A 24,070-nucleotide genomic window follows, 5' to 3' on the forward strand; every position below is an offset into this window, starting at 1 on the left:
AATGTAACCTTTTTTCCCCACTTACTAGTATGCTACTTTAAGAAGATGGTATTTAAGAGAAAGAGCTTAGTAAATAGATTGCCACCTAAAGAAAGAGTGTCTAACAGTGCCAAAGACTTATTAAAACTTGAAACACTGTTGGTTTTATGCCTGCCTACATTAGTAGTTAATCTACTTGAGTAAAATAGGGTAAGAAGCAATAATACATGAGGAACTAAAGTTGTGCTCAGTATGAGAGCGGAAGTGGACTGCTAAAATCCAAGCTCTGAAGGACTTTTCTTCTAATTCAAATTCTATTTAAGATTTATAGGTTCATTAGTTATTTTCATTTGCTCCTGTGTCTCTTCTGGGTACTGTGTGAAAACACTGTGCGGCATTATCATAGCAGAAGAATGATAATCAGGTTGATAATTTTATATTACCATTGAAGTGTCACTGGAAATCCGGCTAAGTATTTTTCTACTGAAATTATATTTATTTGAAAAAGTTACTGGTAGGTCCAATAAGATATGGTTTAAGTAAGATAAATGCATGCCAAGGTAGTATTTAATTTACTCTATTACTTTACATTTCATTGCAGTTTGCAAGATGAATGTACATCGACGCTGTGAAACGAATGTGGCACCAAACTGTGGAGTAGATGCTAGAGGCATAGCTAAAGTTCTTGCAGATCTTGGAGTCACTCCAGATAAGATCACTAATAGTGGGCAGAGGAGGAAAAAGGTAGTTTCACTACATCATATCACATAAAAAATTTGAGATAAGTATGGCTGTATTGTAACTTTACTAGTTGGGGTTCAACTAGTAGTTCCACTCACTTGACTTGCACAAGAATTTTTTTTTAAGTCAGTACAGAACTAAGACTTTGGCTTTTGATTTATGAGTGCAAGTCATCTATTCTGAATTTCGATATGAAATTTATTTTGACCTGCTACAATTTGGCAAACCTGGGGTCTGTAGAGAGTCTGGAAGGATTTCCGCTTTTTAATTTTGAGAAAGGAGGTTAGACAGAGAGTCAGTGTCTGATGCAACAGTTCATAAAAACATAAATGTCTCTTTGGCTCAGAATTGGCATTGGATAATTGATTGATTGAGACACAGCACTACTCCATAACATTATAAATGCTGATAAATGAGCAATGGACTGATTCTCATGAAGAGGAGCTGTTTGCTAGATGACGGTTCCAGGGTTATCATCACTATTATATGAAGGACTAGACTGTTCTAGAAAAAAAGGCATAGGTCACCCCAAGTACATCCAAAGCTGATGGAGTTATTCTGGATTGATAATACGTATCCTGGATCAGAATTTGGCCACACTTTCTATCTCTATTTGCATGATTGTGACAACAGACCCATTGCTCTCACTTATAGAAATAGGCAATTTTTACCATAATTTCTTAAAACATTGACATTTGGTTTTGTTCATTTTCCTGATTATTGCACACTTGGATGCCATGTACACTCTTTTAAAATGTTGCAGAAACATAGAAAACTCAGGAATAAATTAATGGATCTGTGACTCCTGGGAAAAGATGGCATGTCATTACTGCATGAGCTAGTTTGCAGTGCTTGCTAATACTTGTTGTAGTTAAATGTATTTACCGGATAGATTTCTACACAAACTCATAGTGGTTATTCAAAACTTTCCCACTCGCTGGGTATGCTTATTACATCCTAAGAACCTATTTTTCTTTAAATTGCTTGTTATTTCTCTGTTTAATATTATGGTCTCCATTTGATGTGATGCCATCTAGTGTATGGTTGAGGTCCTGCCAGTGAGAATCTAGGGGTAGAAAATATTCACTTTCCTTCATACTTCTACTTGTGAATTAATGTTGTTAAATTAAATTTCCTCTTGGCATGGGAGGATGTCATAGCTGAGTACCCCTTTTGGAATTGTTCTTAGCTAATTGCAGGTGCAGAGACTCAACAACCAGTTCCTGGAAGCGCATCATCAGAAGAAGATAGGTCAAAGTCAGCACCAACTTCTCCATGTGATCAAGGTCAAACATCTCTTTTTATGTCCTAACTGATATCTATTGTTACATATTTTCCTTCTTTATGAGGAGTAAAAAAGCTATCAGCCCCAGCCTCTTTAGAACCAAATCAACAAAGTAGTTACCACCAGAAAATGAAGCGTTTAATGTTAGGAACTGCAAGAACTTTTTTAAAAGGCCTGCTTCTCATTTTGTTTAAATCTGTGAAATTAAGTGGCTTTTAAAGGGAAAATTATAAAACATTCATCTTAAAATATTGTTAAGTTTACTAGATGAATCCTTGCCTAACCAAATACCTTTATGTAAGGAGGTTATATATTCTATTGTAAGAGTGAGAACGTTTTAAATAGTACCACAGAACCTGAGAGCGCCTTTATTTATCTGAAAAGCCTCTATCTGTTAATAAGTTTTTGAGACAAAATTGCCTCCTTGCAATTCCATGTTGAACATTTGCAGTAATAAAAAATTCTGTCCGGTTAGGCTATGCTAGTGTGTCTGTGTGGACTCCAGAGGCTTTGTAAAACTGTTTCTTTTCAGTGATTTTTTTCATGCATAGATTTGGAGATAAATATTTTAATCTTCACTGATATGACCTGATTTCATTAAGCTGAACAGCCTGATTGACAGAACATGTATGTCAGCAGCACTTTTTGAATCTGACCTGATTGTTGTTTTTAAAAATCAAAGTCTTTGAGGTGTCTTATGTACCATCACGTGTCTAAACTGATGAGTGAAAAATCTTCACACCAAGATGTAGGAAGATGGATACATTTGTGTCAAATTTTTTGAAATTTGTTTACAGTTGAGAAATTTCTCAGCCTTATTTTCAGGAAAGACACTTCCCAAGCTCCATGGTAATAAGTACTGTAAAACTCTGAGTCCAGCACTAATTTAAATTTGTCAACCTTTTGGTTTCGCAGATAGTATTTTGGTTAAATATTATTTTTAAAATATCTGATATTTTGCTTAAAATAAGAACAAAGAATTGTCTAAATTCTCTCTTAAATTTCACTTTTGTAGCTGTCCAGTAAAGTTGTTGCTTCCAAGGCCATCAGGCAGAAGTACTATGCAAGAGCTTGAGGCAGAGCTGGGGTTTGTTAGTCACCAGGACTCACTGTGTTTAACACCAAGAAACCTTCAGAACCATTTAGCAGATCTGCACAATTGCTGCTTGAAGTGGCACTAGGAAGTAGTCAAATACTTTATTGGCAGGTGTCTGATAACAGCTGGAGCTGCATAAGATGCTCCATTCATGTTGACTTCAAGGACTGGGACGCCCAACTATCCTTTGAACTTTTGAAGATACAACCCTAAAATACTTAAGCAGGAAGATGAGTAAGTGCTGCAGGAAGATAGGGGTATTCAAAACAAAATACTTCTCTGTGTACAGGAACACCCAAAAATCACTAAAAACAACTATCTGACTACTATTCTGGCTTATCTTTCAAGTTGGACGTGTCATTCTCTAAGGTTCATTTTAAAAGGCCACCCTTCCTGTTAGAGCAGGGTTTTGGCTGATTACTGTAAGGTGGAGAAGCAGTTTGCTAAATATGTATTCTTAACCACAGAATGCTCTATACAGCATTCAAGGATGATGTATGTCCCTTCCTAAAACTGGTACAGACTAACATAGGCTGTTTTTCTGATGGTTGGTTAAAACGAGCGCTTTTTTCTCACTTTTCCACAGAAATCAAAGAGCTGGAAAACAACATTAGAAAAGCATTATCATTTGACAATCGGGGAGAGGAACACAGAGCAACAGCTACAACGTCAACAGACAACCAGCTTAACAAAACTGGGGAGAATGGTGAAAATGGGGAGGTCAAACAGGCCCAGACCAAGCGAATAGGTCTTGAAGAGTTCAACTTCATCAAAGTATTAGGAAAAGGCAGCTTTGGCAAGGTGGGCAGCTTTTTTTTTTTTTTTAAAACTCAAGTGCAGGCTTTTATTTACTGTACTCCTTTGAAACTATTCATAATGACATTCAGAAAGTGCTTCCACCCTAGCGGTTTCCTAATTTTGCCCATTGGGTAAAAGTGGCTTTTACCCCACAGATCAGGAACATCAGCCTCCTGATCAGCTGGCATTTTCTGTGCTTTAGCTCTCTTCCTTAACTATGGTCAAGCCTTTTGAAACAAAATGTCAATGTTTCACTATTTCAGGATATTGGTAATGAAGACATACATACAGTTACGTACATACTGTTCAACAAGATAATTAGTTGTAGTCAAGCAGGAAAAATCAGCCCAGGAATAATGCTGTGGAGTTCTGAGTTCATTCCCTTTCTAGATAATACCCAGTTCAAGTTTACTTATTTCACAGAACAGTTTGTGTGCTTATTTTTCCTCAGTGGGTGTGTTCAGTGCTGGAGGAAGCAGAACTCAAGCATTTTCACTCAGATACAACGAGTGCAAGAGGCTTAGGCAGCTGTCAGAAATACCACGTATGCAGCAAAGATCCAACTCACCAGATACCTTCCCACAGTAGGAAACTGATGATGGTGGAAGGGGTATTGCTCTATTTACAGGGCTTACAGATTTTCTTTTCACAGTGCTGTGCACTGTGGAATCAAAGGGGAAGACTGAAATGTGAATCTGTTTCACAAGTACACTCTTCCTTCCTTGATAGATGGGAACTGCAGATGCAGGGGAACAGGGCTGAAGGAGTTCTTTTGTCTCCCTGTTTTCTAATCCTTTCTCTGAAGGTTACCCTGGCTCCAAGCCAGAACTGACCTTAAACAGAGTATAGGACTTGAACCTTAAACAATAGTATTAGTTAAAATCAATAACTTTAAAGCAGCTGGAATGGTACATGGGATTGTATACGAAGTTCATTATACACAAATTTCACTACCAAAAGTGGGAGATAAAAGTGGGAAATAATTTCTGTTCTATATCAACTTAATTCCTTTTTTAGTTTTTGAGATCTCACTAGTAGGCACTCATTACAATATTTGAATGAGGGGATAAAAACTTATCTTCTGCATTCTTAACTAACAAACAAAATAGATACTGTCTGTTTCAAATTTAAAGAATACCAGAGGTATAATTTTCTAAAATTACATTACTTTTAGTTTTATAAATATTCAACTTCATTCAGGCAAGTATATAACTGTCTTTATATTTCCAGTGCAGTCAAATGCATATGCAACCCTGCATTTATGGTATTTGTTGTTCATATGCAAACAGAATTTCTGGTTTTTTTTAGGTAATGTTAGCTGAGCTAAAAGGAAAAGATGAAGTATATGCAGTGAAAGTGTTGAAGAAAGATGTCATACTTCAAGATGACGATGTAGACTGTACAATGACAGAAAAGAGAATTCTGGCATTAGCACGGAAACACCCATACCTAACACAACTTTACTGCTGCTTCCAGACAAAGGTAAGCTCCATGAACCTTTTACCAGTTTGTGTCCAAGGAACTATATTCACTATTTCCAGAATAAAAGACAGCAATGTAAATAGTACAGCAATATTGAAAAAATATTTCTGAGAGGTTTGTGGCATTTCAGCATTTCAGTAGTATTGAAGAGGAGTACTAGCTGCTGTTAAGTAGCATAAATACTATTACCTTGTGAGTACCAGGAGATGGCAGTAAATGAGTTAAAAAAATTTTAAAAACCCTGCATGCATAAACCACAAAAAAACCTACTAAGGTGCTATTTTCTGGGTTTCTTCTGTACATTAATAGAGTGTATTGTTCATTGAATTAAGTACAAATGTTTTTAACATCCAGTATTCAGAGTAAAAATTCTAAAACTATCTTCTTAGAAATGAGATTATGGCAGAATACTGATCTTTCCAGGTTTTTTGTGCTGTGTAGTATACAAAATGTTCAGAAAAGAAAGGAAATAAGTATACTGCTTATCAAATAAGTTCCTATAGTGTTAATGCCGCCCATGTGCTTGAGAAGCAGGGAGAAGGATTGGCAGAGAGAGGTGATAATGACAGCCTGTTCCTGTGCTGTGTTCCTTGTTTGTAATTTTTCATACAGAATTTCTCTTCATAGCACCTGTCTTAGTTTTGCTGCTTAAACGTAAGTGAACGTTTGGATGGTGTAGCTGACTGTAGGATTTCTGAATCCACTCAAAATGCTTGAAACCAGTTGTGTTCACAGAACATTTCTGGTTTTCATTTTTTAGTCGCTTACTTCTCCGTTGTCATTCAGCTGAGCTGACAGTCTGACAGTCTGACCTGATTGTCCAGAAAGCTTTATGGACAAAAAAAACCCACAAGGTGAATCTTGTGGATAGAATACCAATCATATATAATGATATTTACAGAAGCATCCTTTATTTTTGAAGTGCCTGATAAAATGTTTACTATTTCAAAGAACTAAGGTTTGAACTTTTGGCTCTTGAACTAAATATGCCATTCATTTAAATGGAATGAGTTCCTGACCTGTAGGGAATAAGTTTAGACATTAGGATATATGAATGTTTTAAATAGAACACTTTAAAAGCAATCAACTTCCTTCAAACTTATGGGCTTTTTTTTTGTTTCAGTAAGATACTACATTTGAGTATTTGAGTCAATTTAATGGAAAAATTTGGCAAATTTAATGAACAATTAAATTAGCATATTGAACAAAATTAAGAGTTACTAATGGCGTGTATGAGTCTATGTGTGCGCATGTGTAAATACCTACATGTTCACATATTACAACCAAAACTATGTATGGCACACATGAGCAATTGCAATAACTATGTGTGTAGAATTACAGAAAATCTGTGACTAAAAGGTCTTCCAGCAAAGTTGTCAGGAAAGATAAATAGGGCAGTGGGAAAACCATAGGAAAATGGCTAGTAGGGTCAAGATTACGCTGTGTTCAAAAATGCAAATAATAAATGTTTAATATGTTTATACAGTTCTTAAAATAGTGAAGATGCATTAGCCTTTTATATGCTTTGAAGTTGACACAAAAAATTGGCCCAGGAAGGTGTGTATACAATTTATGTCTACAATGGATGTTTCATGCATTCAGACTTTCATTTGAATATGTGTGTGAACATACTCTTTAAATGTTCTAACGTATTACTTTAAAATCTGTAACTACAATTGAGCATATTATTTCAGATGAAGGAAGTGATAAAAAGATTGTACTGGGTTGAAGGATAAACTCTGTGAACACAGAGGGACCTTTAGGACTAAGGCAGACCGCACTCCATGAAGTGTAAATAAATGTATCAGCACCCTGATGTAAATCATGTGGCAGAACATCAGTAAAGATCAGTTTTACATTAAGTGAATTATGACAGAAGGTTCTCCTGCTACTCCTCTGGTTTCCTGGAGATTTCTTTCCTTTTTTATTTCTCATCTGTTCTCCCCTCTTTTGTATCATGCTTTCTGCCTTCCTCCCTGCTCTCCAAAGCCATTCATCAAAGAAGGATATTCAGAGATTCTTCTCACAGTCTTCTCTCTTCCCAGATCCCTTGACCAGATAGAAACTGTAGTTTGTGGCTTTGCTTGAACTCAGAGGAACTGATAGTTAAGTGATTTATAGTTACAAGTCATAGGCTAGTGACTCTTATCAAACAACCAAAACTACACCTAGTGATACCCAATCAAATTAGAAGTTCACAGTTTAATAATTGAAGGGGTTTTTTGAGCATGGCCTGTGAACAATTTGCAAAGAACTCTATAAAGAAACAAAAATCCAAACCATATGTAAAAGCAAAAGCAATACATCTGCTAAAGCTATAAATTATTCATGAATGACAACAAATGAAAGTGTACCAAGTCAATTAGTCACTGAATGATTTGCTAAGGTTCAGTGGAAAAACAGGTAGAAAAACTTGTTCAAACAAACATGGTCCATGGTTAAAATAGCTTTACTGTGACAAAGGCTATTGTACAATAGAGTTTAAAATGTGTTTAACAGTAGTGTATAGTTACTTACGCTGCAATTGTCATGCTGTCATGCCACGGCTGCTGTACTTTGCAGAACTGGTCCCTGAAGTGATCATGCTGGAATTAAATTTTGCATTTCAAGCAGAGCATATTTGCTGTATACACCCTGACTTAATGGGAAGATTGACTCAGTATTCATTGTTAAAGCACTCAGAGGCTGACTTTATGTAATGGGATTACTTGCTTTGTTCCTTTTCCACAAAAATGTGAGTGTGTGAGTTTGTCTTTAATATTGCAGTGTTTTCCTTCAGTAATAAGGTGAAGACACTGCAGAAAAGTTGCCTAATATGCTTTTTAGAGTAAGTATGCATCAGTATTACTTGTTTTTTACATGGAGCAGACTTTTCATTATCATTTACTACATGATACTATCGTTATCACAACGAGTAAGGGTTCATATTTAAATTTAGCTTGGAATTCAGAAATCATGCCCAATAATGGCTAATAACAGCATACCTTATACACCAATGTGGTTTTAGCCCTACATATCTGAATTTACTTTTAGCAGTCCCATCTAACTTCCTTATTTTAAAGGAATATTCTTGGGACTGGTATTTCCCATGTTCCTACTTAATCAAAAAGCTAACTTTGATGAAGCCAGTTTGCTTTAAGCCCATCAAAAAATGAGTGTGCCCCCCCAGTCAACATTCTGTATTAAAATTATGTATATTTAAATACTGTACTTCAGGTATTGTTTTGCAATCTTCTGCTGTGGCATGGAAGTCAAGAGAGCTGGGTTCTGGTCCAAAGCTTGGGATAAAGTATGCAAAGCTGATATATGATGTTTTCTCTGCAATAGTTTGAGGTATGAACTCAGCAACCCAGTCCTACCCATTAGAAAGAATGTAAAATCTATGGGCAGGACCTCAGCTGATGCATGTTTTTATGTGGAAGGAGCTCAAATAGTTTAGTGTAGCACATATTATAAAACCATGTTACAGTGGATGGTATTTTTCAACACTCCTATACTATGGCAGCATTTCCCTTCTTGTTTTTCCAGAATATGGTCAGTGCATATATCAATGTATTCAGAGGTTTGAGTTCTGTTTTGCATGTGGTCTGTCAGCTGGGATATAAACAAAGGATACCACATTCTGTATTTGGCAGTCCCATAGCAAAACTTGCCCAAGGCCTCGCATACAGGGTACAGCATTTTTGTAATAACTGACCTTTGCTTATCATCATCTTTGATTTATTCAGGACTTTGTTGTGTCCTTTATTGAGAAAATGTTGGTTTTTTTCAGCACTACTATTGTTTACATTCTTTTTTCACTCTTCCTCTTATCTTCTCTTTCTCTTCTATGTGCTAGTTCTTTGTGTTTTCATTAAGGAGTACCTTACCTGACAATAATGCTGATGCTGCCCAATTCCCCTCTCCGGTGTGTTCTTCACTCCAACCTCATACCATGCTTCAGTGCTCAACTATGGAACATTATCAGCATTAGGTTTTATTGATAATGCTTCAGTCAGGTGGCTGGCAAAGGGGGTTAAAGTATTTCTAGAGCTATTTTCTCTGAAGACATTTCTGTATTTATGATATTTCGTTCACAGTTGGAAGGTTCAGAACTGTGAAAACTAAAGTCTTTTTTTAATGGAAAGTTGAGATTCTACAAAGTAAAGGTATGACTGGTTTGACTTTATTCATCCTACACCCCTGTCAACCTTGTTCATAGTACTTAAAATTTTCTAGACCTCTACCCTGAGATGCATACACATATATGTGCACACCCTATAATTTATAATGAATTATCCTAATAAATACTTTAAGAATAATCTGGTTTTTTAAATAATTTAAGACAGTGAAAGCTTTATTATGATAATTCATTATAAATTTAGAAGACTGGAGAGCTACTGCTTTTAACATCTACCATTTGCTTTTTTATCCAACTTTGTGAAATTAGATAATTTTGAAAATAGTGTTCTCCTGCTCTTTTCAGAGTACGGTATTCCACAAAATTGCTTTAGTAGAGAGTACTATTAGTAGAGAGCAATGTTTCTGTTGAATGATAGAGTTGCATAACTTGTAAAGCACCCTTAGTCAACATTTATGGCTATTTCTATTAGAGAAAACAAGTAATTAAATAAAAGATAGAGAAGGTCAGAAAGTCAGTTACTACAGGTAAATAGTTAGACTTATCCCCCCCCCTTTTTTTTTTCCTTGCAATTGCCTGCATGTTAAAAGCAGCATATCTATTCATAGCATAGGTCCTGAGCTGACCTGCAAGGCCATTCACTTCTTTCCTGTGTTCTGGTGTTGTAAGGTAGAGTTTAGCCACATGACAGTGGCAGAACTGAAGGACATCTAGAAATAGGCTGTAGTGACCCTATTATAACCATTTTGATCCCTTAACTGTTATGTTCTACCTAGTGGCTGGCTTACTACTGGTTTATCCTAGATTGTGAGTAGTGTGATTCAGGTGCTATTCCTTTCTGTTTGTTTGCACTGTATCAAGCACACTCTGGCTAATGCTAGAAGGATGGTGTTTATAAAGCCAAGATTTAGGAGATTTTATTTCCGTTTCAGCTGTCATGATGTGCCTTAGATTTTGGCAAACCTCTGGACCTCTTTCTGCATCAGACCCTTCTGTAAAAACCAAGAGTAATCAGTCCTTCTTCTACTCATGGCTTGTATTTAAATGTTTCCAAGAAGGGTTTGGAAGTCCAGCAGTACAATACTATTATAGTGTACAAGGATCAGTATGGAAAAGTGGAACATCACAAAAGGTGTAAAATGGAGTTCCATTTTTAAAGGGACTTGTTTTATTTGTGTAAGAAAACAGCAAAAGGAAAGAGAATCATATGTTTATGATGTCTTTAAGTCATGTTTTCTAAGTTAATTTAAGAAAAATCACTGTAGTATGTGACCAAAACTGTCTTTGGTAGTGGAAAAGCAAGTCTTATTTCTCTTACGTGTATTTGTACAAAAAAGTAAATGTCTTCTGCAGTAATAGCTCAGAGGAGTGTCATTTATGATATACAGTGCAAATTAACCTGACTGGCCACTGTTACATTCATCTGGGCTTATAATCCATTTTATCTGGTATTCTTGTACTTTTGTTGCTAAGCAGCTAAAGCCATTATGCAGATATTGCTACATGGGTGTAATCAGTTTAACACAAGTTTGCATTGCCTTTTATTACTGATTAGTGTCAAATTAGAACTTTTTAGGGCCCAAATCTGTTCATTATTATCCCTGCTTCTGTGGATTTGTACATGTGGAGACAAAAGACTAAATTAGCCCTTGTATTTTTAGCTACTTCAGTGCTAAAATATTTTAATACAATTTAAATATAAAATTATTGACAAAGGTTTCTTAATGGTAAGAGTTAACTGTGGTAAAAAAGTAGAATAAAATGGTAAGTAAGCATAGAGCTATGTTATTTATACTGTTTATATTATGGTATCTTTTTATATACATGTATACATATTTATATTCAAACTTAATTTTAATATTTTATTTAACTGTATTATTATATATGCATATACATAGAATATGTGCAATAGTAGCTATTTTTTAATTCCCAGCTAGTTTCTACAGGCAGTTCATATCATAAGAAATTAAAATGAACTGATACTGACACATTCTTCAGAATATTTCCTGAAGCGCTAGAAGTTAGACTGGTATCTGGTGATGTTTCATATATCATACAGTCAAGAAGTCATGTAAATACATGAAATTTTGGCAGAATAAGGTTTTTCAGAAATTTGAGTACTGTGTATGTTAAATTTAGATTTCCTGTTGAGTGCTACACAGTATGAATGCATTGACCGTGATCACTGTATTGTCTAAAAGTAGACACTATGGTAAAGAATAGTTGGAATGGTAAAGCTGATGATTAAATACATTGTCTCTCACACACACAAGCCCCTATATCCAGCATGTTGACCTGGTTTTGTGAAAGTTGCTATTATGCTGCTCAGTTATTGCTAGCTGCTCTTGAAGGATTATTAAAGCCTGGTTAGCTCACTGAAGATTCATTGTTCACATTAGTCCTTTTAGTGTTAAACTGCAAGTAAGGCTATCAGTGCAGCCAGGCTCATCAAGGGCCTGTAGGAGAAATTACTCCTCCAGCATCAATCAGAAGAGTCTAAATGCTTCCCTTTCAGACAGGAAAGACTTTTATTTTGTGTTGTAGCACCCAAACTGAACAGGACTCTTTCACACCCTCTCAAAGCTAGGTCTTGTTCCTAGTTTGCAAGTATACAAGTGAGTGCTGCAGCTGCAGCTCCATGGATTGCTTTGCTGTAACCAGCTGAGGCCTCGACAACCCCGGGAGTAGTCCCGAGTCAGCATCTGTGGCCAGAAATCACTGCAACTGCCATCATGAAATAGGTGAGGGCGAGCTGGAGGTTGTACTGATTTTATTTACTTTGGTCCTTATGTCTGCATATTAGGGTTTTAGAGTTAACTATGCCAGTAGTTCACTCTGTTAAAAACATCTTAGTGTAGCCAAGTGTAAAATTCAACTTCAAGATTTTAGTTCTGATGTGATCATGTGTAGACAGGAGGTTTTTAGGATAACTGGTAGAGCTAAGGGCCTTTTAGGTACTGTTCTCATATCTCTTGGACTTAGTAGCTGGAAGTACATATTGCACACTTTTCCTCTTGGGAAAAATGTGTTTCTCCAGTTGAGGCATGTTTAAGGGGAGGAATTTTCAGAGTATCTACCAGATGCTTTGCCAGTAACTTTCCTGGTAAGTCTGTCTGTCTGTCTTGTACACTGTGCTTTAGCAGAGATCAGAAGAGACAGGAATGTCATCCAAACAGGGCAAAGGGGGTAGCACACTTTGAACAGAACTTAGTGGGTCCACAAAATCTCTGTGTAAGATTGGCACTATGGCTGTGTTAACATCATGCTGGTTGGTTCCTCATCTGTCATTCTTAATCTGACAACTTTTGTAGGAATGGAGTACTGTTCCTCATACAGCAGGATAATTGAACAATGCTGCTTTAAATTAAATCGTACAGGTTAAGGCTGGATTGTGGCCTTTCGTTTAGTTTCGTCTTGAGAGAGAAGAATGGGAAGGATAAGGGTAATCCGCCTTGTGGCAAACAGCCCTTGAAAGAAATGTGCCTGACTGGTTTGTAGCAGGATCTGTTACCCTGCAGCCATGTGCTGTGACCCTCATTTCTGTCCTTCCTCTGCACCTAGGTCTTGAGACCATCCTCACACCTGGTGTACGATCCCCCATTTGGACAGAAGAGACCTGAGTACATGACCTACATGAAACCACTGGTCCTTTGTCCTAGCAGCCTTTGTGCTTTTTCTTGTGTTTTATAGCCCTCAAGCACTATTCACAATTTGCCTCAAATGCGTTCAATATAAAAATTAATTTGTAAAAATAAAACCTATCTTTAAAATAAGTGGAAATGTAATGCTCACATGGGTAGCTATCAGGATACCTCATTTATGGTAGTTAACTGTTTTAAAAGCTATTTGAAGAAAGCCTGTTTTACCCAAGTGATTGCAGGAAAACATTTAATACTGTGTTTGTTAGGTGTTATTCTTACAAGTGAACAACTAACGCACCCCAAAGGAAGAGTCAGGAAAAAGGAAGCTGCATATAAAATTTGATTCTTCTGCAGCTTCTTCTCTAAATGCAGGAAATTATTTTTTTTTTTTAATTCATTTGGGCACTTTAATAGTACTACTTTTTTTTCTTTTTGGTAGCAACAGTAAGCTTAGTAAATACTTGTACATGAGAGAATTTCACCATGGGAAAGAAGTGGAATTTACAAAACATTTGGGTTTGCTTCTTCAGTAAAATTTTCATTGCTTTTTTTTAGCATGGACACAGTAATTTTAGTTTTGGCATAACATGTCTTCTGCACCATACACCATATGTGAGGTGGGCCAAACTTGAGTAGGGTTTAACTTAAATTACACTTTATCTCCTCTTTTCAAAACCACACCATCAGATTATTTTTACACTGTTAAGAGGTGTGTGAGAAGATTTAAGGGAATCCAGTTTATGCCATTTTATCTCATTTGTGGGCGAGTACTTTTAGCAGAAACACACACGCTTTTTTGATGGCAGCAGGGTTTACTCTTGCCTAATTACTGTGGGCTAAGAGTAACGATGCACAGCCTAGAGTCTCATGGTTGTGTGTGGGGAAGCATGTAAAGAGCTTCTTTGTGTTCCCACATAAGGTGTGCCTAAGGCCATTCTGTAAGCTGAGGATTATTCAGTGCATTGTTTTATCTCCTTAAAAAAGATGACAGGGAAGGTGATCTATAATGTCAACTTAGCACTTAAGACAAGTGACTCCCTGGAGCAGAGTGAGTGGTATGTCATTTGTGGGCCCGTGAGTCCACAGTGTCTCTACGCCAGGGCTGAAATGCTGTATAAAGAGCATATACAACTTCCACTAATAGTAAGAAACAGTAAACATAAATCTATAAAACATGTACAGGTAAACTGTATCTTATCATTAATTCTTTGTGTTCTCTTCTGGTAAACCAATCAGTCATTAAAAAGTAATTGTTCAGAACTAAGGAAACCTGAATAATAAAGACTCCTTCCAACTCCTGGCTGTGCTTATTAATACAGTAGTTCATAGGAGTGCAAAGTGTGTTTAGCAACCAGGAGATCGTGACAGTGAACATCAGATTTTGGACTCTTCTATTTCACCTTACAGCAAATGGCTATGAACTACTGTGAAACACTTTCTTTTTCCATTCCCCACTTGCCATGTCTACAAATGTGCATAGTCACCTTTAAATGAGACTGAAAAGAGGGAAAGGGCTGTGAGTTTTAGTTAATGTTCCTTTTCATAGTAAGTAGATTCTGATTATTACTGAAGCATGAATTATTTATATTGTGATCTCAAAATATATTCCACTAACTTGTCTATTACATTATAAAACTATTATAAAACAGTATTTTAAATTATTTCCCAATATTTTCCCAATAATTTCCCAATTATTTCCCTGCTTAATTTCCCTGCTTAAGTCTTTCTCTTCCTACACAGTATAGCAGAAATATATTACTTTTCCCGCATCGGGTGTACTAATCCATCTTTTCCTGCATCACACAGTGTATTTAATAACTGTAGGTCTCTTTCCCATGCACAGTGACTCTCTGTGTGTAAGGTTAGCTTTGTTGCAATAAGACCACTAGGTCCTCTAAGGATTAATGAGATTTTGTCAGAATGGTGTGACTCTTAAAAATAATACTCATCCAATGACACTACTTTAAATAATTTAAATAATAGCAATAGCTATGCTGGAAAATTTTTTTACTTCTTTTAAAGGTAGTACATTATAAGGGAACTGAGTGTTCATGGAAGGCACTCTGAAGGTTAACTTACAAACTTAACTACTTTGATTGTGTATGGAATAATACCAGCTAGTATTCCATAGACTAATTTTTAAGTTGTGACCTAGAGAAGCCACCCCATTTTATCCTTAATACATCCAAGAAAGACCCAGTTATAATTCTTTTCAGAGTATGTATACCTTGCCAAGTACACAAGAAGGAAAATTGTCCTTTTAGGTACTTAACTTTCCATTCAGCTGATAGAAGGATGAAAGGGATCCATTTCATAAGCCTTCTATAAATAAGTTTTTCCAAGAAGCTTTGCAGAATAACACAAGATAAGTAAATTCAAATAATCTAATTGATAAGTGGTTTCTTGAAAAGTCTACAGTAGTACTTATTTTCTCTTCTCTGTCTTCAGAAATCCAATATTAAAATAATCATACAAAATTCTGCCCCTTAAAACTGCTTCCTGAATTGTAGAAAAAACTACACCCTGAAGATAAACCACACTATTTTCTTCTGTGCTGCTTTATTTGTTTCAGAGGGTTTGGATGGTTTAAATGATGGCGAAATTTTGGACAGTGTTTCCTGTTGTCTAATTTATACTTGTGAATTGCCAGGCTTTTCAGCTGTGTGAAGCATATGCTTTGCCAAAAATTAATCATGTTCTGGAAACAGGAAAGTATGGAAAATAAAGTAGATACAATTAATGCTTTTAAAGGTTACTTGCTTTTATAAAACCACAGAAATCCAGACAGTGAAGAGAGGTGTATGAATAATGACTTTCAATAGGTATTGGAAAAGCCTGGCTCAGGTAACTCATGTTTATCATATAGAACAAAAAAATCAGTGTGTGGTGCTTATGCAGATGAATGGATATTTATAAAGAGCTTTATTTTCAGGAAGAGTTATGAAAACATGGTGAACAGAGAATGTTATATGTAGACTAAGGATTTTGCACATATTTATCAGTTTTCATTAATTCTGTGTGCTCATGTAATTTTTCTCTGGAAACACATATTTTTAACCTCTTGCTAGATTCCTTTCATCCTTTGTTGGAAAGCTAATTTGTATAAAGGGCTAAAGAGAAGGGAAAACCAGGTTCTGATCTCATGAACGACTGTGTAAGAGATACTAATGTAAGAACAGCCAACAGCTTGTTTGGCCCAGTATCCTGTCTTTAGCAGTGCCAAAGCAGATGCCCAAAAAGAGTGTAGGTACAGGATAAAGCATATCATGACTTTTTTCCAGAATACTCCCAATATCAGGAGACCAATGACTTGGGCATTTCCTGAGCCAAAGACGGTGGTTTTGCATGTAATGCGGTGGCACCTTCGCACATAATATTTTTTGTGGGAAGTGTTGAAAGTAAGAAACTATTTAGAAATGTAAATGTTAGAGAGCATTATGTTTTGTTCTCCACCCTGGAGGGGAGAAATCCTCTTAATACCACATCTGTAAACAGACAACCCTATAGTGCAGTATAAATATTTATACCATTTTGTTTTAACGATATTTCTGAAAGTAGTGTCTATGCCATTTAAAATCTCCAAACTGATGTAGCTGCACTATTTCTCCATCATCTTCTACAGTAGTGAAATAATGTATCTGATCACCTGGAAACAACAACTAAACATACTGACGTTTCTCAGATAGGAAAAAAACAGGATTCCCTGCAGGTGTTTTTGTATGCGTTTCCATAATGTGTTGTTATGCATACATTAGATATAAAAAATATTACATGCTGTAATACAGGTAAATAGTACATAATAAATTTGATACTACAGTTCTCAAGTTACATTTTCCATCACCAAGACCCAAGGTACTGAAAGAAAGAGATAAGTGTTACAGTATTTTGTGCTTTCCCATCAGGAATGTAAGCAGTGAACCACAGCTGGCAATGTCATGCCAGAGCCAAAAGGGCATCATGCATAATGCATTAGACTTAATTAAGAAGCATGCCAAAGAGTGATGCCATCGTCTTTCAGATTTTTGGTCTGCAGTGTTCTTTTGTTGAATTTATGAAGAAGAAATGAAATAAAAGTTATTTTAAACTTAATTCAGCCACTTTTTAACACACTTATCTGAGCATTTCTTAAAGAAAATATAGGATATAGACAACTCTTTCAGAAATGAGAATAGCTGTGTTGGATATATTGATGAGTATAACCTATGGATTCATTTATGGACCCGTGCAGTAGGAGAACAAGTTCTAAAAGAAAAGTTAATTAGCTGCTTTGGACATCCAAGAAAACTCACTTGTATTTTTAGACAATCAAAGAGTAAAAATGAAATAAGGTTTGAGCAAGAAAAGGGGCTGTCTTCAGGGGTTTAAAATTCAGTATAGCCCTGTGATGGAAAGTCCTCTTTGGTTGCATTCAGATGTGAGAAACTTGGTAGTCATGTTGCTGAGGTCTCATTCATACAGGCTTGTGCCACATGTTCGCTTTGTGCATTGCATGTATAAACATCCCCTTCATGCTTGCAGTATTCAAGAGCAAGTCCTTTTAATGGCAACTGCTGTATTGCAGCAGCATAGGAAAGGAAGCTTGCAGAGCTTTTCTAGCATAATGAGAAATGGGAAGATCATATCTAATGAGATTTCTGGATCAGAAATGAGAGAGTTTGAGATAGAAATCTGAACTTAAAGGGGCTTAAACTCACCAAATCTCTGAACTTTTGGAAATTTGCCATGAATCTGTGGGAAAAGTTAGGAAAGAATTGTTGCTGGGTGATATGCCTGAGGAGATTAACTGTGTTTCCACAGTGGAGTTCAGTGTGGTATTATATGAAACACTCGAAGTGGTTCAAATATCCCTTAGGCTAACATGTAATCTCAGTCACAAGTGTAACCCAATATCTGAGTATTGTTTCACTCTACATTTTAACTGGATTTAGACTGATGATTTGCGTCTAAGAAGCCACAAGGAGCTCCCTAGAACCTAAAATATCACCAGGTTCAAGATTTGATACACAATACAGACTTCATTAAAATTCATTAACCATTATCTGATTGCACAGTTAACATCATTCTGCAAAGAGCATTGACAGAAAGGAGGTTTATTTACTGGCATTGTCCAGATTAAAGTAATGTTTTATCCATTAGTAGTATGTTGTTTTTAAAGTTGTTTACATTCTTTGAGGAAATGAGGAAGCTACTGCTTGAAGAGGTTAGAGGACATATGAGTTTATGGGTCCTTTTTGAAAATATTCTTGAAGCAAATGCTATATTACATTATTCAAGTAACAGACAGCAGAGAGAACATTCTGTCTTGGCAAACTGAATTTACTGTGTTATGTTTGAATAAAGAAGTCTAAACTATGAAAAAAAGTTCCCAAATCTTATCATGATACAGTGAAGAATTACATCATTTTTTGGTCCTACCCACAAGTGTTGCTTGCAAGTTACTGCCTTTGTCAAATTACTGATGGTCTCAGAAAGATAAACAGACTACAAATAAAATTATTTGAGGATATAAGTAGAATGCTTAGAAGGTTAAAAAAATTATAATCTGTTAATGAAAAATTCTGAGGTTTTAAATTATTTTTCCTTTTCCTTCTTTTTCCCTGTAAGGGTAGATGTCTGTTAATTTAACAAGTAGCAATTTGTGATCTTTCCTTAAAGCTCTCCTTTGAATTATGTAAATTGTTGTCCCATAGAAATCTTAGGTTATAAACTTCAAAGGAGTCTCATGAAGCCTCGAGGCGAAAGTAGGGGGAAATTTCAAAAAGACCTTCTCTCTCCTATGGAACGAAAGACATGGGAAATTGTGTCAGTACAACTGAAGTTTGCTTTGAAATGCTTGGTTAGCATGACCACAAAGTACCGAATGGGAAGCTTCAAATCACTGCTGGTGTACTTACTGAATCACAAAGGCTGTTTGTGCAAATTGTTACTGCTGCTCTTTTGTTCCTAATTCCAGAAAACATTTTTTAATGATTAATATACTTTTTCTTAGAATGAAATATTGCACTCGGCCAAGGTTACGGCATGTTACATTCCCTAAACATTGTTTTAGTCCAGGAATAGTTGTAGAAATGCTATGTGAAACCACTGGGGCAAATATAAACTACAAGTTCAACATTTTGTAATCTTACAGAGCCAAAAATATATACCAATGATGTTATTTTTCTCCTAAAGTAGGAGATTTCTTTCTAATTCTTGTTAGTTATGAGGGACCAATTGCATTGTCCTACTTTACTGGCTTGATGTCTTGGTCTGTCAGTTCAATTCTTGTGGTCTGAGTGCAGTTTTTGATCCTGAACTAAGAAAGATAAAAACTTTGCCCTCTCCTTGCCCTGTTTCACATAACACCACAACTGCTATAAAAGAAAAGTAAAATAAATACATTGGAAGTTACTGCATTTTTTAAATTATTTATTTTTAAAAAATTATGTGAACCTTTGACATAATTTTGGAAATATACAATTCACTAATTGTTGTTTTCAAGATACTGATGTCTGTGAACAAGTTGTTCTTCGATATGCTGAAAAGCTTTGCCGCTTCAGGGACAGAACACTCCACAGCTTGAAGTTTAAAGCCTAAAATAATTGAAATTAGAAAAATAAATACAATCATGCTTCTCTCTGACACACAGAGTGAAATCACTTAATTTACAATGAAAAGAAAGATAGCTGCTTTTTTTTTTTTTTTTTTTTTTTAATAAGAGCTCAAACTTAAATACCTCTATCTACCAGAAAGGAGAGAGATAGAGTTATGTGTCCACAATCACAGATACAATGACGCTTTTTTTTTTTAAGAAATTCAGGAAATACCTATTATGGGTGGTCTTTTAAAATTTTTAGTTGCAATCCTGTTTGCATTATCCGAAGAGAATGCATTATTCATGCATTATTTAAGGAAAGGCATTTTGCCTTAACTTTGCATATGTAGTGAAAAAAAATTCCTGAAAGGAAATTTCCATATCTTCTCAAACTATGATGAAGCTTCCATCACTTCACTGTTCGTAAATACCCTTGACATTTTCATAGCTGATGTTTGTAATGTCACTAAGACACTGGCCATTTCTGCTATTTTCTTAATATAAAAAGCTGTTGAACCTACTTTAGAACTTGCTGGTGTTATACACATGGGATGGGATTTTTGACAGGTGAGCAACACTACTGACTGTATAGACATTCTTCATTTTTTAGTTACTGCTTATCAAAACCTGTACTTATTTTTGCATGTTTTTAATCTTTATATGTTCTTTGTAGTCAGCCTTCATATTGAGAAAAGGGTACTTTAAAGCCATGTCTTAAAAAATAAAGTTCATGTTCTTACGTTATCACTGTTTGCATGGAACAATTAAGTGAAGCTACAAAACTTGTAACTGGAATTGTGATTTGATCCAGAAGTCATAAAAGTTATTTTGCTTTTGATCAGGCTCATAATGATGAAAGCAAGATACTGAGTGATGGCACTGTATAGATTGTAGGAACGTTTTATAACATTTTACTGCTTAATCTCTCATCTGTTGAGAATGTTTTTGGAAAGAATACAGAAAATCTATTCAGTCCATATCTGACAGCCAGGTATAAGCCTTTGAAAACTTTTTTCAGGATACTGCCCAATTTGGGGGGGGGGGGGGGGGGGGGGAATTGGGGTTTGTTTGTTTGTTTTAATAGTGACTACATTTAATTCAGTGAAGCTGAAAAAGTGAAATTAACTATTGAGGGGTGAAAAATGGCAAAGAAACAGTTTGGATCTGTTTGTACAAAAACAAAACCCTGGTGTTTTATTCCAGGCCATTTGAACATTGACCAGTTAACAGTGTGGTTTCATGATATGTGCACACTGCTCTGAGACTGTGCCGCTGCTGCTGGTGGATGAGGACGTCTCCCCCTCTGCTCCCTCTTGGTGGGGCTACCCAGTCTTTTCATTGCATCTGTTCCAGTGAGCCCTTGGGTGCATGAGTTGGATCAGTTTGCTGGTAGAGCTGAAAACTGAAGTTGCAGAAAATAATCTGTGTGTCAATGAGCAGCTCTAACCTGCCTGACACTCACTGGTGCCTGCAAGGCAGCAAGTGGGAAAGAGGGTGTTTGCTCTCCTCAGTAGCAGTTCACTGCTGGGGATAGTAAGCCAGCTGTGAAATCCCATGTAGCCCTGCCTATCCAGACAGCAATGGATTTTCTTCTTAAAAGAGTAATAAGAAAATTTGAACTGCAGTTTTTTCACATTGGTGTTTTGTGGCTGTAATCACCTTAGGTGTGATCCTAAACTCTTTATTCTCATGATTGCTATTAAGTTGCTCATGAGAATGGTAAACAAGATTTATGAGTCAGTTCTGATCCTTTTGAAGATAATGGTTATATTCCCACTGACTTCAGAAGGGTCAGAAACATTGGCCTTTTTTTTTTTTTTTCTCCAGTGACCAGAAAGAAGTATGTATTGCACATGAGATGTGTCATTTTGTCATCTGTTAGAAATTCAGCTTTTGGCACTGCAACTATGTGAGAAGCATGTGCAATTGCTGTTTTGTTTCTGGGTTTGGGGAGGGGGCTTGAGTTTTGTTTGTTGTTGTAGTGTTTATAGTCAATGAAATCTCAGTAGTAGTTATAAATAAATTAATTGTATTCTTAAGGTGACATGCCATAATTTTCCATGTCCATCTTTGGAAGTAATTATTTCATTTCTGCACAGTGTTAGATTATGTGGATTAGACGGTATGTTGCCTATGCAGTACAGGACTTATAATGGTTGATCCCAAATGGAATGTAAAATATCTGAATGTGGATTTTTAAAGGACAGAAAAAAAATTGGCCAGTAGATTTCTGTATATCAAATGCAGCACTTAATTTGAAAAACAGCTAGAGATTGCAGAGCATTTGTATAATTAAGTACAGTGGTGTTGGCACACTCCAGACACATCGATCTTTCAGGAGCTTGCATGTCCTTGTGTATTCTCCTTTCTTCAGGCAATTTTGTCTGAATTTTCTCAAATATCCCCTGTCACTGTCTGTCACTATCTTCTCGCAGGACTGCGAGCTCTCTAGGCAGGATCAGCCCCGCTCCCTGACTGCTGCTCTGCTTAGCATCACTGCCAAGCGCATGGCTGCTGATTTGAAGTCTGCAATCTTGACATCTGTGTTTGAACAAGACCTGGCTCAGTTAGACACAAGTCTTAACCTGCTGTCTACTCTTACTTTGTGCCTTATTCACTGTTACAGGAGTTTGTGGGATGAAATGGATAAAAAAGGAAAGTCAAATAGATGAAATTACATGAAAGGCATGCACAAGTGACTTTGCCATTGCTATTTTGATTGTGTATCATGAGGTGTTTTCTCGTATGTCTTGAAACCCAATTGACTGAGTATTTGTACACACTTTTGACTACTTTTTGTAACAGTTTCTGCTTCCCATTCTAAATTAGAAAAGAGGATGCAGGCCAGTATGTTTCAGGAGACAGAAACAGGTTAGTCTGTCACTGTTTTTCTGGCCAAACCATGTATAAAACATTTGCAGGAATATGTTTGTATATTCATGCACCCAAAGGACATATGCTTTTGCTAGAATATATTTCTATCCTGGTTGTTCAGCGTTCATCCAGCATCCCCTATGTGCAGGTTAGTTATTTTCATAACCATTTCTTTAATATGTCTGCTATAATTTTAAAACTTCTGGAGCTGTTTAAAGAAGTTTGCCTTTTTAATTTTTTTTTCCACTCCAAAAAATCTTTGCTTTCTTCTTGAGTTGATTTGAATTTTCATATATATCTTTGTGATTAAAACCACATTCACATTACAGATGAAAGCCAGATCTGCTGCAGTGATTTTAAACATGGGTTCTACTTAAGTTCATTAATATGTACTAATAGAAGATTTATTTACTTTTTTTTACATTTGTGTATGACTCAATACTAGAGAAAGAGTTCAAATCCCACATAAAAATGCTTTGGATTGCAAAAAAAACCACATTAAAACTCATTGGCACTGGGAAGAATGCTCAGTGTTGAAGGCTTATGACTGATGATGCATGGAAATGATGCCTGGTGGTCATCATCTAGCAAGAGGAGGGTCACAACAGATGGCCATGTGGTTACTTTTCTGTGTTACAGCACAGTCAGATTTTTGATGCAGAGAGGAATTATCTGTGTGAAGAGTAATACATAGGAGTATACTATATTGGTAAGCTGTTCATATCTATCTTTCAATAGAAAGGCTTTTTGCTGTAAACCAAAACTATACATGCTGGAGGATAGGTGACTTTATTTTTCTTCCAGTTTTCAAACCACAGACTATTTTAGCTTTGTATTTCCAGCACTTCAGTATGCTAAAGTAAATATTAAGCTCTGTCTTCAGACAACTTTCAAGATCCATGAAACTATTGATTTACCTGGATTCAAATATGGATAAGGTACTGTGTACATCCAAGTTATCTCTGCTAGGAGTTCTTAAAAAATTTTTTCCCTAAGAATTCCTGTAAATTTCTTAGATCTACGACTAGGTATGTCCTTTCATGTAATTACTTTCAATCTAGATACAGCACAGACATTTTGAGTCAGGCTTGCTACTAGCAATTTTTGGGGTTGGTTTTTTTTTTTACCTTAACGTATGCACTGGCAGTCTTGCTAACCTCCATTAAAGGTGTTTGTTAAGTGCAAAATCCTATGTCCTAGATGTTGAACTGTGTGTGGTTTAAAGAAAAAAATCTAGGTTTGCACTTTTAATGACCCAACTTTCATTCATCATAGAATTTTGCGCTTAATCTGTTCTAGGATCTCTGCCATAATCTTATCGCTTTAATTATAGTCCCCAAAAATGCAAAAAATGTTATATAACTCTTTCTGAACTTGTTTAGGCTTCTTATAGACATGCTTATGTGGCAGGAAAAACATTATGCAGTCCAACAGTGGCACAGGGGAAAAGTCATGCAAGCAACAATTAGGATCTGATTTT

The 24,070-nt window shown here is 36.0% G+C and overlaps 1 protein-coding gene and 1 long non-coding RNA gene across 2 annotated transcripts in view; one reads left to right on the forward strand and one right to left on the reverse strand.

Annotated features, from left to right (window-relative positions):
* Window positions 1–24,070, forward strand: part of PRKCE (protein kinase C epsilon) — a 301,238-nt gene that overhangs the window by 194,089 nt on the left and 83,079 nt on the right. The window contains exons 7-10 of the mRNA XM_075042854.1: window positions 581–723; window positions 1,910–2,006; window positions 3,688–3,902; window positions 5,208–5,381. Coding sequence (XP_074898955.1) covers window positions 581–723; window positions 1,910–2,006; window positions 3,688–3,902; window positions 5,208–5,381 — 629 coding nt within the window. The remainder of the gene's footprint in view (window positions 1–580; window positions 724–1,909; window positions 2,007–3,687; window positions 3,903–5,207; window positions 5,382–24,070) is intronic.
* The window catches only part of LOC142037981 (uncharacterized), a 29,629-nt gene continuing 25,133 nt past the window's right edge, over window positions 19,575–24,070 (reverse strand). The window contains exon 3 of the long non-coding RNA XR_012652488.1: window positions 19,575–19,714. This is a non-coding gene — a long non-coding RNA (uncharacterized LOC142037981). The remainder of the gene's footprint in view (window positions 19,715–24,070) is intronic.

The sequence above is a fragment of the Buteo buteo genome, chromosome 12 (assembly GCF_964188355.1).
Source record: "Buteo buteo chromosome 12, bButBut1.hap1.1, whole genome shotgun sequence".
Taxonomy (NCBI): Eukaryota; Metazoa; Chordata; class Aves; order Accipitriformes; family Accipitridae; genus Buteo; species Buteo buteo.